Source organism: Rhamphochromis sp. 'chilingali', assembly GCF_963969265.1.
Source record: "Rhamphochromis sp. 'chilingali' genome assembly, chromosome: 7".
NCBI lineage: Eukaryota > Metazoa > Chordata > Actinopteri > Cichliformes > Cichlidae > Rhamphochromis > Rhamphochromis sp. 'chilingali'.
Genome location: NC_137934.1, coordinates 28735627 through 28748729, shown reverse-complemented (window position 1 = coordinate 28748729; position 13103 = coordinate 28735627). Strand labels below are relative to the sequence as shown.

General features: G+C 41.8%; 1 protein-coding gene across 1 annotated transcript in view; it reads left to right on the top strand.

Annotated features, from left to right (window-relative positions):
- The window catches only part of exoc2 (exocyst complex component 2), a 49657-nt gene that overhangs the window by 25808 nt on the left and 10746 nt on the right, over positions 1-13103 (top strand). The window contains exons 9-16 of the mRNA XM_080886581.1: positions 1564-1645; positions 1744-1846; positions 5404-5522; positions 9565-9678; positions 9983-10107; positions 11214-11282; positions 11384-11541; positions 11663-11784. Coding sequence (XP_080742707.1) covers positions 1564-1645; positions 1744-1846; positions 5404-5522; positions 9565-9678; positions 9983-10107; positions 11214-11282; positions 11384-11541; positions 11663-11784 — 892 coding nt within the window. The remainder of the gene's footprint in view (positions 1-1563; positions 1646-1743; positions 1847-5403; positions 5523-9564; positions 9679-9982; positions 10108-11213; positions 11283-11383; positions 11542-11662; positions 11785-13103) is intronic.

Genomic DNA, 13103 nt, shown 5'->3' with positions numbered 1-13103 from the left:
ATGGATTAGATGAACATCTGTTTTGTATTGTGCACCTGAAAACTTTGGCCAATGTTTAGGACTGGTTATTTGTTATACCATTCATTTAATCCTGTTTCAGTTAATGTAACTATCAAAACGTAACAGTCTTGTGACCTATTATTGTTTAGTTGGTGGAAAAATAAAAACGAATGCCCCCCATGAGATGCGCTACCTCATTTCACTTCACTTAAGCTATTTCCTCAGATGCAGCCCTCATCGGCTGAGCTGGATGTGGAAACACAAGCGCCTGACTTAATGTATGCCATAGCAACATCATCACCACAAACTCTTCTAAAACCCTACAGCGTAACCTAACGTGCACCTCTCTAGAAATGTTACTACACGTTGGGTCCAGGCAGTGCACAGCTATTGGGATTAGCCTGTTCACCAACATCAATTCTTCCTGTGCATTTCCATCTGCATTTTTTTTTCGTATATCAGTGAGAGAAGCACAATCACCATCTCAATTTAAAAAACTCAATATTAACAAAATGTGGGGGCTAACAAATGTTAGCATATTCCTCGAGGGAGATTGCTGAAACTATCAGAATATATGTGAGGAGATGTACACAAGCACAGGCGTGAATGCTGCCAATGACACAGTGCACTCACATGGGTTACATCATAGGCACACTATGAGGATTCGTCGGGCCGTAGTTGAATCATACATTAAATGATCTTAAAGCTGCCAGCTGTCAGCACATCTGGAGATAGAGAAGGTGAATATCAGGAGAAGTCGCAGGAAGCCAGTGGGCTGAAGATTTTTCTCTCTTAGCCTCTAATCAGGCAGTTCCTATTTCTAAAACAAACAGAGTACTTGGCACAGTGATGCAGTGGTTAGAATTGTCACCTCACAGCACTCACACTCTGTGGAGTTTCCATGTTCTTCCTGTGCCTGGATTTGGATTGGATTTGGTGTGGATGTGACAAGAATAAAGCAGGGAATAGCATAAAGTGCTGTAATAATGTGTGAGTAAATGCTGCTTGTAGAATAAAGAGCTTTGAATGATTAGTAAGAGTAGAAACGGTGCTTCATTTTCACTAGTAAGTGTGGGACTACAGCACACTGCGCCCTGCTGTTTTCTAAATGAAAGAAAGGACAGTTTGGGACATTGTCCTGGTTTGGTTCTCTCGAAAAGTTTGAGTTGAGTTTCTGTGGAAATGTCTGTAGTAGGCAGCACATAAGCATATAAATATGTAGAGCAAAACAATGGCTCTTCAACCGTTGAAGCCACATAATGGCACAAAGTACACAATTTTTTTCCCTCTACTTCCTGATTTCCATTTTTTTGTATAAGCAAAGGTTTTAATTAAAGCAGTTTTGATCTTTACAAATGTTTATTATTATTATTATTATTATTATTATTATTGGGGTGTATAGGTGTCCAAATCTGATTTATAAACTCTCCACAGGCTTTAACATGCAGCTTAAATGATTGTCAACCAGAGGGTGGAGCTAGAGAGGCTTAAATGCAAAGTGTGTCTCATGATTGATGAGTTAAAAAACTGTACATTATGAAATGAACTATTTTTTCTTTCCAGGGAGATTACGATGTTGTGATCAATGACTATGAGAAAGCAAAGTCTCTCTTTGGCAATACTGAGGTCCCTGTTTTCCAAAAAGGTAAACTGCTTTAACTTCAACAATTGCATGAAGATCGTGGCTTTTTCTAAACTGATTGTTATGGTGATTACCAATGTTTTGACTCTACTTTTCTGCAGTGTACGCTGAGGTTGAGACGAGGATTGGAGCTCTACGGAGTCTCTTGTTGGAGAAACTGCTGCAAACTCCGTCTACGCTTCATGACCAAAAAAGATACATCAGGTCTCTTTACAATTCTATGACCCTGTTCAAGTTTGGATATTTTTCTTTACACGTCTACTCTGTCAGCATCCAGCAGAAAGTCATGACAAGTCCCTCCACTCCCTTTGGTTTCTTTGATGTCTGCTTGTGTCATCGTTTACCAGAACTTCAACCTCCTCCCCCCTCCGTCTTTCTTTTTTTTCCCCTCTCACTTTCCTCAGTTCACCAGTCATATTTCTGTTGTCTGGCTCTCTTATTTCTGCTTCTATTTTTCTCTCCCCCTGTCTTTCTTTTCCTTCTTTTTTTCCACTTCATCCATCTGTCCATTCATACTTGTGGTCTCTGCCTATTTATTATTGTGAAGACCAACCTGTCAGGATCACAGAGACCAGCTCTCAACCACATGGCAAATGGCAACATCTTTCATCCTGGTACATTAGGCACAGCTCTGAACGCCCACTCAGCTCCTGTTTACTCTTCACGTGGAGTGTGTGTGTGTGTGTGTGTGTGTGTGTGTGTGTGTGTGTGTGTGTGTGTGTGTGTGTGTGTGTGTGTGTGTGTGTGTGTGTGTGTGTGTGTGTGTGTGTGTGTGTGTGTGTGTGTGTGTGTGTGTGTGCGCGCGCGCTTGTTTTGTTCTTGTTCCTCAAACTTTTGAAAGATACACTGTAATGAGAAACAAATGAACGGCTGGTTTTTAGAGTGACAGCAGAGGGGTGAATCATCTGATGATGTCTTAACTTGAAAGAGCCTAGCTATTCAAACCCCCCTTTGTTTTAATAGAGGATGATAAGAACACATGTTGGCTCATGTTGGTCAGTCAGTCAGTCTCTCAGAATAAAATTGTAGTCCACACACACACACACACACACACACACACACACACACACACACACACACACATATATGTGTATGTGTGTGTGTGTATATATATATATATATATATATATATATATATATATATATATATATATATATATATATATATATATATATATATATATATATATATATACATACTTTTTTGCCCCACTGTATGTATGTATTTAGTCAGCCACCGATTGTGCAAGTTCCCCCACCTAAAATGATGACAGAGGTCAGTAATTTGCACCAGAGGTACACTTCAACTGTGAGAGACAGAATGTGAAAAAAAAATCCATGAATTCACATGGTAGGATTTGTAAAGAATTTATTCGTAAATCAGGGTGGAAAATAAGTATTTGGTCACCTCAAACAAGGAAAATCTCTGGCTCTCACAGACCTGTAACGTCTTCTGTAAGAAGCTTTTCTGTCCCCCACTCGTTACCTGTATGAATGGCACCTGTTTGAACTCATCATCTGTATAAAAGACACCTGTCCACAGCCTCAAACAGTCAGACTCCAAACTCCGCCATGGCCAAGACCAAAGAGCTTTCGAAGGACACCAGGAAAAGTATTGTAGACCTGCACCAGACTGGGAAGAGTGAATCTACAATAGGCAAGCAGCTTGGTGTGAAAAAATCAACTGTGGGAGCAATCATCAGAAAATGGAAGACATACAAGACCACTGATAATCTCCCTCGATCTGGGGCTCCACGCAAGATCTCATCCCGTGGGGTCAAAATGATCATGAGAACGGTGAGCAAAGATCCCAGAACCACACGGGGGGACCTGGTGAATGACCTGCAGAGAGCTGGGACCAAAGTAACAAAGGTCACCATCAGTAACACACTACAACGGCAGGGAATCAAATCCCGCAGTGCCAGACGTGTTCCGCTGCTGAAGCCAGTGCATGTCCAGGCCCGTCTGAAGTTTGCCAGAGAGCACATGGATGATACAGCAGAGGATTGGGAGAATGTCATGTGGTCAGATGAAACCAAAGTAGAACTTTTTGGTATAAACTCAACTCGTCGTGTTTGGAGGAAGAAGAATACTGAGTTGCATCCCAAGAACACCATACCTACTGTGAAGCATGGGGGTGGAAACATCATGCTATGGGGCTGTTTTTCTGCCAAGGGGACAGGACGACTGATCCGTGTTAAGGACAGAATGAATGGGGCCATGTATCGTGAGATTTTGAGCCAAAACCTCCTTCCATCAGTGAGAACTTTGAAGATGGAACGAGGCTGGGTCTTCCAACATGACAATGATCCAAAACACACCGCCCGGGCAACAAAGGAGTGGCTCCGTAAGAAGCATTTGAAAGTCTTGGAGTGGCCTAGCCAGTCTCCAGACCTCAACCCCATAGAAAATCTGTGGCGGGAGTTGAAAGTCCGTGTTGCTCGGCGACAGCCCCAAAACATCACTGCTCTCGAGAAGATCTGCATGGAGGAATGGGCCAAAATACCAGCTACTGTGTGTGCAAACCTGGTAAAGACCTATAGTAAACGTTTGACCTCTGTTATTGCCAACAAAGGTTATGTTACAAAGTATTGAGTTGTATTTTTATTATTGACCAAATACTTATTTTCCACCCTGATTTACGAATAAATTCTTTACAAATCCTACCATGTGAATTCATGGATTTTTTTTTCACATTCTGTCTCTCACAGTTGAAGTGTACCTCTGGTGCAAATTACTGACCTCTGTCATCATTTTAGGTGGGGGAACTTGCACAATCGGTGGCTGACTAAATACTTTTTTGCCCCACTGTGTGTGTGTGTGTGTGTGTGTGTGTGTGTGTGTGTGTGTGTGTGTGTGTGTGTATATATATATATATATATATATATATATATATATATATATATATATACACATAATGTATATATATGCGTGCTTATGCTCATCTCATTTTCATTCCTGGACTCTGGACTGGACCAGAGTTGCTCTGCATGATTCAGAGTTCAAAATGTTCCTCAATTATCTTATACTGAGCCTTTGCCCAGCCTCTCAGGTCATCCTGTCTTTGAAACAAGCTTGTTTTTGCTTCTGATGCGGTGCCCCATGTCAAGAGAAGGTTTGTACATTAGGTGGGCGGGGCTTTGTGTTAACAGCCAGACCTCTACTCTTATTGATGTCACATAGAATCAAGAAATGAAGCATTTAGAGCAGAGGACTGAGCTTTTGTCTCTGAGGGATTACTGAGTGTCATTATCTTGACACTTGGACCGTGTTTAATATGAGCATCCACCATCCAGGAAAATCTAAATTGCATATCATAAAAAAATATTTTTTATAAATGTCATGATGGCGTCATTGTGAATTTTTTTTCATTCTGATAGTCGAGAAGTAAAAAACGGATAATGTGACAGTCATATCTTATGCTTAGTGCTTCAAACAGCGTTTCATTTAAATGCAACTTTCCCTTTCTTCCTGCTTGGTGAGGAGTTTGTGGTGGAATTTATTTTTTTTTAAAGAATTGTGATTTGAATTAGCCGTCCTCTACGCTTTATGCAAAAAGACAAAGTGCAGTAAAACCTAATGGGGATTTTAGGCTGACATTAGTGGGCTGTCCTGCCCCGACTTGAGCCAGAGCTTTTATTGTTTTTGGCCACTCTTTATTGTCTGACCTTTGATTTGTCACCCATTTAAGTGTGGATTTTAATTTTGTTGATCTTTTTGTCCCATCTCATCTTCCATCTCCCTGTCCCACGCTTTCGTAGGTACCTGTCTGACCTACACGCTCCAGGAGATCCAGCATGGCAGTGCATCTACGCTCAGCACAAGTGGATCCTGCAGCTGATGCAGAACTGCAGAGATGAGTTCATCAGTGGCCAGAGAGGTGACTAAAAATGCACATTTGTCTGAGTTGATTCGTTTTGCACATGTAGTGAAAAGCCCCTATTTAGCATTTCCAATCAGGCAGCCGGTGGATGTCGTGAGCTGAGGGAAGAGAGCAGTGTCTCAGTCGTTCCAGAGCTCTGCCTACATTCCCTGCTCCTTCGCCGGCCTCCTTCACCCCAGCCTGTGCTGCTTGCTTGAGGCCTGTGTGTTTATTTTTTCATGAATGTATGAATAAGATGAAAGTGATGGAGCACTGGCTTTGGATTTAGGTTTCAGCGCTTGACATGTTACTGCACACACACAAACCCGCTTTCTCACTCACACACACAGCTTCACAGATGGATTGGAACAATTAACCCCAATTAAGCTGTTCCTCTGTTAAATCAGCCAGCAGAAAAATGTGGATCTGAAACCGTCCACTCAGGAAGACCAGTGATTCGCCAGCATGCGTGCACACTCACATTGAGGCACCCGCACAAATCCATTGTGGGGTGGGTGGCTGCTTCACATAGCACAGCTGGAACATAAACATGTCTAATGCTAAAAGTAACAGTGGTTTCCGGGGCTCAGGCTTGATGGATCTGGGGATTGGTTCGTTCCCCACTTCTCCACTTCTCCACATTTAAATTTCATCTTGATGATTATGTCAGGGATGGCCCCTTTTACTTCACACTTACATTCCACTGCAGAGCAACATGTGGTGGAGAGGGAGTCTGAAATCTCATCCAACCCAACTGTGCAGAAAATTGCTAGTTTGCAAAAAACAAAAAAGAGCACAGAAACACACATGCTGGCATGGACATGTATGTTAACTTATTGATAAAGTCCTCATACCTCAAAGCATCACATCAATTGTCAGTGTGTCAGTGTCAATTTTTAAAAACCAGGTTGTAAACAAGCTTCTTAGTGATGTTAGTGAAGTTGGGCCTTTTAATATTGAGGTCTGTAGGATGGCTTGCTTATTGAACCAGCCTCAAGTGGTGATTCCAGGAACTGCATTTTTGGAGCCGAACTTTGAGAGTGATGTCTGTTCTTGAGGTAACATCATTTAAGATACCCGTCTGCCTCTGAGAGGACAGTAGTTACAGTCAGCATGCGACCAAAATGACCTACATTTAACTGTGCAGTCTTCTCATAGATGTGCACAGTTCTGTTGAGAGTTGGTTGAGAGCCTCCTGCAAACCCAACTTTTTGTCCAATCTGCATTCTTTAAATCCGTTTTTACGTTGCCTAGAAAAGACTTGCATGTTTGCTTGTTCCTAGTCCACTGCAAATGGAATCAGTGAAATGACAGGCAGCACTTGTGTGCGATCAGTTAGGGTTTGTATTTTTTGGGGAACAGATTTATATTGAAGATTTTGAAATCCCACTGACACCCAGTGTAACAACCTTTGATAAGGTGGGGGTTCATTTGGTCACAGTATCACCTGCAATCCAGACTGTGGCTGCTGAATGCCTAACACCTTACAAGCCCGGGGATATATTGAGGCTTGGTTAGGGTGCCAGCAAAGCACACGGTCCAAACAAGTGGAAAGCCAAGAGCACCACTACTGTGAAAAAACACTCCGTTGTGTTTAAACAAATTACCCATGCTGTCATTCTTCTGGTGAGCACAGTGTTCACACAGACATGCTGAAAGGTACACGCAATCTTTCCTGTTTTTCTCCCTGCTCTTGTTCTTTGTTACAGCTGTCTCCTGTCTTCTCTGTTGTCACACAGCGCCCCTCTTCCCCTCACATACACCTCTGGCAGATATTCAGCATCTCTGGTCTCCTCTGCTCACTTCTGGCCCAAGTGTGAAACCCGTGCCTCCACCCAGGCAATGCTTCAGCAGCCATCATTATAAAAACCACATCCACTGCATTCCCCCAGCTTCACTCTTCCTCTCCTTCCTTCCCACCCTTACCCTTCCTTCTGTATAGGACCCCCCCCCCCTCAATGGTACCTCACAGCTACCCACTCTTCTGGTGGCCTCCTCTTCCCTTCATATAGATGCATTCACTAGCTTTTTTTATGCTATTGTCAGCATCACACATGGCAGAGATTATTCCGCTGTAAGCATCAGGCATATTTGCAGTAACTGGTGTCATTTTCTCTTTCAACTGTTGTTCCTAGTCAGGAATATAAGGCCAGAGGTCGTTCTGGTGTAGTCACGATTCCATTAATTACCCTATAAAATGCCTTAAATGTAAAATAAAACCATCCATCTTTGTTAGAAACAAAGGCCTGAAAGCTGAAGTTTTTTTGTGAGGGAGCATAGCAAGTTGCTTCCGTATGTCTAAACACTCCCATCGTGCCCCAGTGTTGCAATCTGACTCTGCCCGATCCAATTAGAAGCTGCAGTATTTTTATTTCTCGAGCGGCACTTCTTCTGCCAATGTCAACACAATTAACAGGAGTTTTTTTCCCTCTGGAAAAATAGGTTTTCAGTGAGTAGTTAGTGGGAATTCACTGTTCAGACACTCTGACGGTGTGTTTGGGATTTTATGCTGCAGAAATGCTGCTGTAAGAGCAATGCCGTGATAATACTGGTTAACGTCTGACAGGTGTTTGCGTGGTCGTATTGACTGATTGATTCATTAGGGAACTTTTTTACTTGTATTCAGAAATTTTGTGATGTACATAAAGCCTGGAATTTCAAAACTTTAAGTCACAGATTATTAATAATAGTGATTTTATTGTAAGTCCCATCTTTACTTTTCCTGACAAGATGTCCCGTTGTCTGTGCGCACATAAAATCTGGGTGAAACACTGGGGCGTTTTTCAAGAGAAGTGTGGTGAAGCTTTTGTATTCTGTAGCGTGGGAATAAGGTTTGTGTCCTCTTAGACAGAAAGCAGGTATGTGTGCGTGTGGTCAAGGTCAGTGACCCCTCTGGAAGAGGAACCCATCCAGCCTGCAGAGAAGCCCCAGACACGATGAGGAAGTGTGTATAGATGACACACATTGTCTCAGTTTATTCAACACGCATACACAGAGGCTTCTATAGTTTCCCCCTGTAAATTTGAGCAAGAAGCAGTGCAGCAGCATAGTAAATCCTTTGAACGTACAGAGCAGCAAAACACATGCAGTCCTCAGAATGCAAGTGCTTGTCCATTCTGAGGATTCGGCGGCCACCTGGGTCAACAGCAGCTCTCATCCCTGTAAAAAGACAGGAAAACTTCAGAGAGACAGAGCCTGTATTGCACCATATGGTGTGTGTGTGTGTGCGCGTGTGTCTGTCTGTGTGTATTTGCGATATAAGAAAGCCTCGTCTGTTTACAGATAGTCTGACTCAAATGAGAATTTCCTTACATTTTCTGGCCTGGATGGGTGTGTTGTGTGCACAGCCACCTCAACCACAATTTTCTCCTCTGCTTGGGGATTTCTCAATTCTTGCTTACACACTACATTCAACATTGTGACTCACCAGTACGCTTTTCTGTGTATGTGAGTGTGTGAGAGACACATGTTTTGGAAATGTGGCTCATCAGTCTCCATTGATTTAGACAAACTGGTGTGGGCGTAGTGCAGCGTTGCACGAACCTGTCCTTAAAGTTTCATTTTCATTGTAGCAATTTTGATCTTCTTAGCACCGCAGTCTTTCACTTTCATTCCTTTTTGCCACCCCTTGTTCTGTTATCATTAAGTTATCTCACAGATTCAATTTGCTAACGTTGTCTCACATGCAGCGATAGGAGTGTGTGGTTGCAGAACTTTCTCATTCATTACCGCTGCATAGCTCCCTGTTGCCATCTAGAGGAGCTCTTAAGAATCAGATGTGACAGAGCACATTGTGGCCAGCGTAAACCCACTTCACCCCAGCACTCGCAAAGACCACTGCTCTGTTTCCCCACCGTGAAAACAAGGGGACATTCGCTCCGCTGAGATGGATCAGAACACAAATAAAGAAAGTAGGGAGGGATTGTTTTGTGTGAAAGCCCGTTAAGCTTATTGAGGAATGTGGAATTATGAAAATGTGATTATTTAATATGTGGAGTATGTGTTTCTTTTCCCTTCAAGCTCATTTCTCATCCCTCCCCACTTTCGTTATGTCTCTCAGTGGGTGCGGGAGCTCTGGACCCAGAGGGGGATACCCGTCCACCAGCCCTCGGAAGGCTCAGCCACACCGCGTCTCTGAAGAGAGGGGGCAGTCTCCGAACGCCACGATCCAGCAGTGAGTAGTGCAGCACTTCACAGATTCGCCCACACACTGAGTTCTAAGGGGGGCTTCCCTGTCTGCGCTAAACTCTGTACACACGTACGTTTGTTTGTTTGTGTGTGTGTGTAACACTTTTGGTCGTGTACAGTGTTTAGGGGAATCTTGCATCACACTGTACGGTAAAGGCACAAATAAAAAAAACAAAGATCTTAAGCTTTATGTGCCAGGAATTAAACCATTCTGATATGTGAATATTGGAACTGCACAGTCATTATGCCAATATCCTCTATCATGTCATCTGTGTGTCCTTTTTTTCTAGATTGGCACTTTGAGACCCCGCAGCAGGTGCAGTTTGTGGAGAAGCTTTCAGATGTTGTGATCGGTCAGCTGCCCAATTTCTGGAAGCTTTGGATCTCCTACGTTAATGGAAGTCTTTTTAGCGAGGTGAATACTCACCAAGTAGACAGAAATCCTGCATACAGCATGTTTTTATAGCAACAGTGGTCACTTTGCCACACAAGATAATCCAGAGATGAACGTGGCCCTGTGGAGCTGTAGCCCAAAAATGTAAATCTTTGTTTGTGGTCATTTCCATTATTTTTGTAAATATAGGGGTTCAAGGCAGTGATTGTCATTTGGAGGGTCAAGATTAGAAGTGAGTCAGAATATCTCAAGTCAGAGGGGCAAGGCTGAGATGGTGGTAAAAAGCTTTGTGTAAATAGTGGGAAAGTCACAGCACCACAAACCTCTCCATGGCGTGCTGCATTTTGATTTCACACATCACACAACCAGCTGCTTTATAATGCACAAATTATAATCTTCAAAAGTGTGGTTAAAGTGTAGTGAAAGCAAAAATAAAATTGTGTTTTTGTTGAAATTGTGTGGAAAGGAGTGCCATCAAGGGACCGTGCCCTGTCGAAAATCTTTAACCAGTAGATCGATACGCGTGCTAACACCACATTATGGACAACATCTGCAAAAGAATGAAAGGGACATTAGTTTTGTCACATAATCAATACAACAATTGAAATAAATGACAATAAAAACTGGTATAATAAATAAATTGCTATAAATTTAGCTCAATAGTTCAGCTTTGTTTCACTCATATTCATTGAGGATTATCTCATGAAATTCCTTTGGTGAGTTAGGTATTTAATTTGGGATTAAGAGAAGGGGAATGATTTTCCATGAGTCAACTCAGGTTAATGAGCTTCTACTGATAGGCCAAAACGAATGGTGTTCTTAGTAATACACAAATGTCTCCGTGAACAAGAATATTTCCCATGAAAACTTTAGGCTAGGCTAATAAAAGCTTTTTTTAGAAACTCAGTTTTTTCGAAATCCTCTGCAGGTTTACATTCCATATCTGTGTTTTTCAGGGTTTCCATTTAAGAGAAATTATTTGATTATTCTCAAGAAAAGTTGAATGAATGTCATTTGCATTATCATAGTTTGCTCTAATGCAGGCATAGAAAGCAACATAAAATCTATTTTCCGTCAGTAATCTGGACTTCTCAGAGGTGACTAAGTATTTGTGTCTTCCCCTACAGACTGGAGAGAAATCTGGGCAAGTGGAAAAATCCAAGAAGAATGCCAGACAGAGACAGAATGACTTTAAAGTATGAGGATTTCTAACTCCAGTTTACTCTAATGTTAATTTGAGATAATGTTTTTTAAAGACACATTCTGCAGTACATACTGTATGTTGTCTGTTTTGTAGAAAATGATTGAAGAGCTGACCAGTCGGCTCGTGAAGCTCATTCGGGGTGCTCTCTTACCCGCCACCTTGCCGCAAGGGGAGCTGAGTCTTTATGGAGGCTGGGAGAGCAAGACAGAGTTGGCTGGATCATGGCTTACACAAATCATACACACTGTCAGGTCCTCACACTTTGGCTGTAATTAATTTGCTTACATGTTTGGTTAAATGGAGGCATTTGGGAGCCACATGCTTACCTTGCCTTTAATAACAGACCTCTGTTCTCTGGCGTTTCTCATCCAGGGGTTGTCATGAGGCTCTGTCTGCTATGGAGATCCCAAATGATTTGCTGCAGGTGATCCAGGATCTTCTGCTGGATTTGAGAGTTCACTGTCTCATGGTGACTCTGGTGCACACAACAGAAGGTGAGAGAGCTCTCAGTAATGGACAAAATATTTTCATCAAGATCTTCATTTTAATTGACTCCAAGTTACCAAACAGTTTATTTTGTTTTCAATGTTCAGTGTGGCAGGATCATAAAAACTAAAAGCAGCTTTTGCTGTGTCAATGCAATCTTCATGTGACAGAGCCAATCATTGGACTGAGCCCATTATTGTCCTGAACACCCATCTAGTACATAAATAATGTACAATGGCTTCCTAATGAGAGCCTTCTCATCCAGTTATCCAAAATATCACATTTTTCAGGCAGCAAAAAACATCTAACAATTTCATATTATATGAAGTATTGAGAACTAAAATTAGCACCAGTAATAAACCTGGAGGTAGGTAGGTAAACGACATCCAGTTGCTTTAGATTACAGCCAGATAGATGCCTGTAAATCACTCTAGTCCTAGACTGAGAGGAAAACTGCTTCTTTTCTTTGCGGATCCTAGAGAAGCTAACATGCAAGAAAGTTAACATGCAAGAAACCAAGGTTTTGTCAAAGTTTAACAAGATCGGTATGATATTTGAGGCGAAGCTTGGCATCTGCTAGTGTGCTGATGTACAGTGAAACATGAAACACTCACTCTGGAGGGGCTCATAACATCCTTAAAATCTTTATTTCTAGTGTCTACATTTTACCTTGTTTTTCTGGGTTTTTAAAATAAAGATATGTATAGTATTTATTCATGTATGTATTTGTACCTAATTTATTATTGTACATTGAAAGGCTTTTAAATGTGTTGACCGAGTGTGTTAAGAAGACGTTTACTGGAAAGTATGCCTGCTTGTACCAGATACATGGGGCAAAATATGCCAGGCCCTGCTTACCCTTGCAAATAATGTATTTGTTGGTCTAAGCAAAACAGCATTGGGAATCTTTACCAGTAGAATAAAAAAAAGTTGTCACCATAGACACGTTATTAATCTCCACATGAGAAATAAAAAGCTGTGTCATTCTGAAATCACACTTTGATTATCATCCGTTACTTGTGTAATCCCCTGCTAGACAAGAATGCGAAAGGACATGAACTCAAAACCTGCAGAACACGACAGATTTTTATAAAACCATGTGAATTTGTTAATAAGCGCTTAGTGGTCAGTGTCCTCAAGTGTCACTTTTAGCTAATTCAACTTCCAGGTTAGTAATGGAGAAAGTGTTATGAGACTAAAACCAGACAGGCTGTGTTTCACTTGTGGTTAGGTATGGTCATTTTGAGAAGAGTGACTGTTTTTTTTTCTTAACTCCCCCCACTCACACGCACATTCTCACACACACAAACACACCACACGCACACAC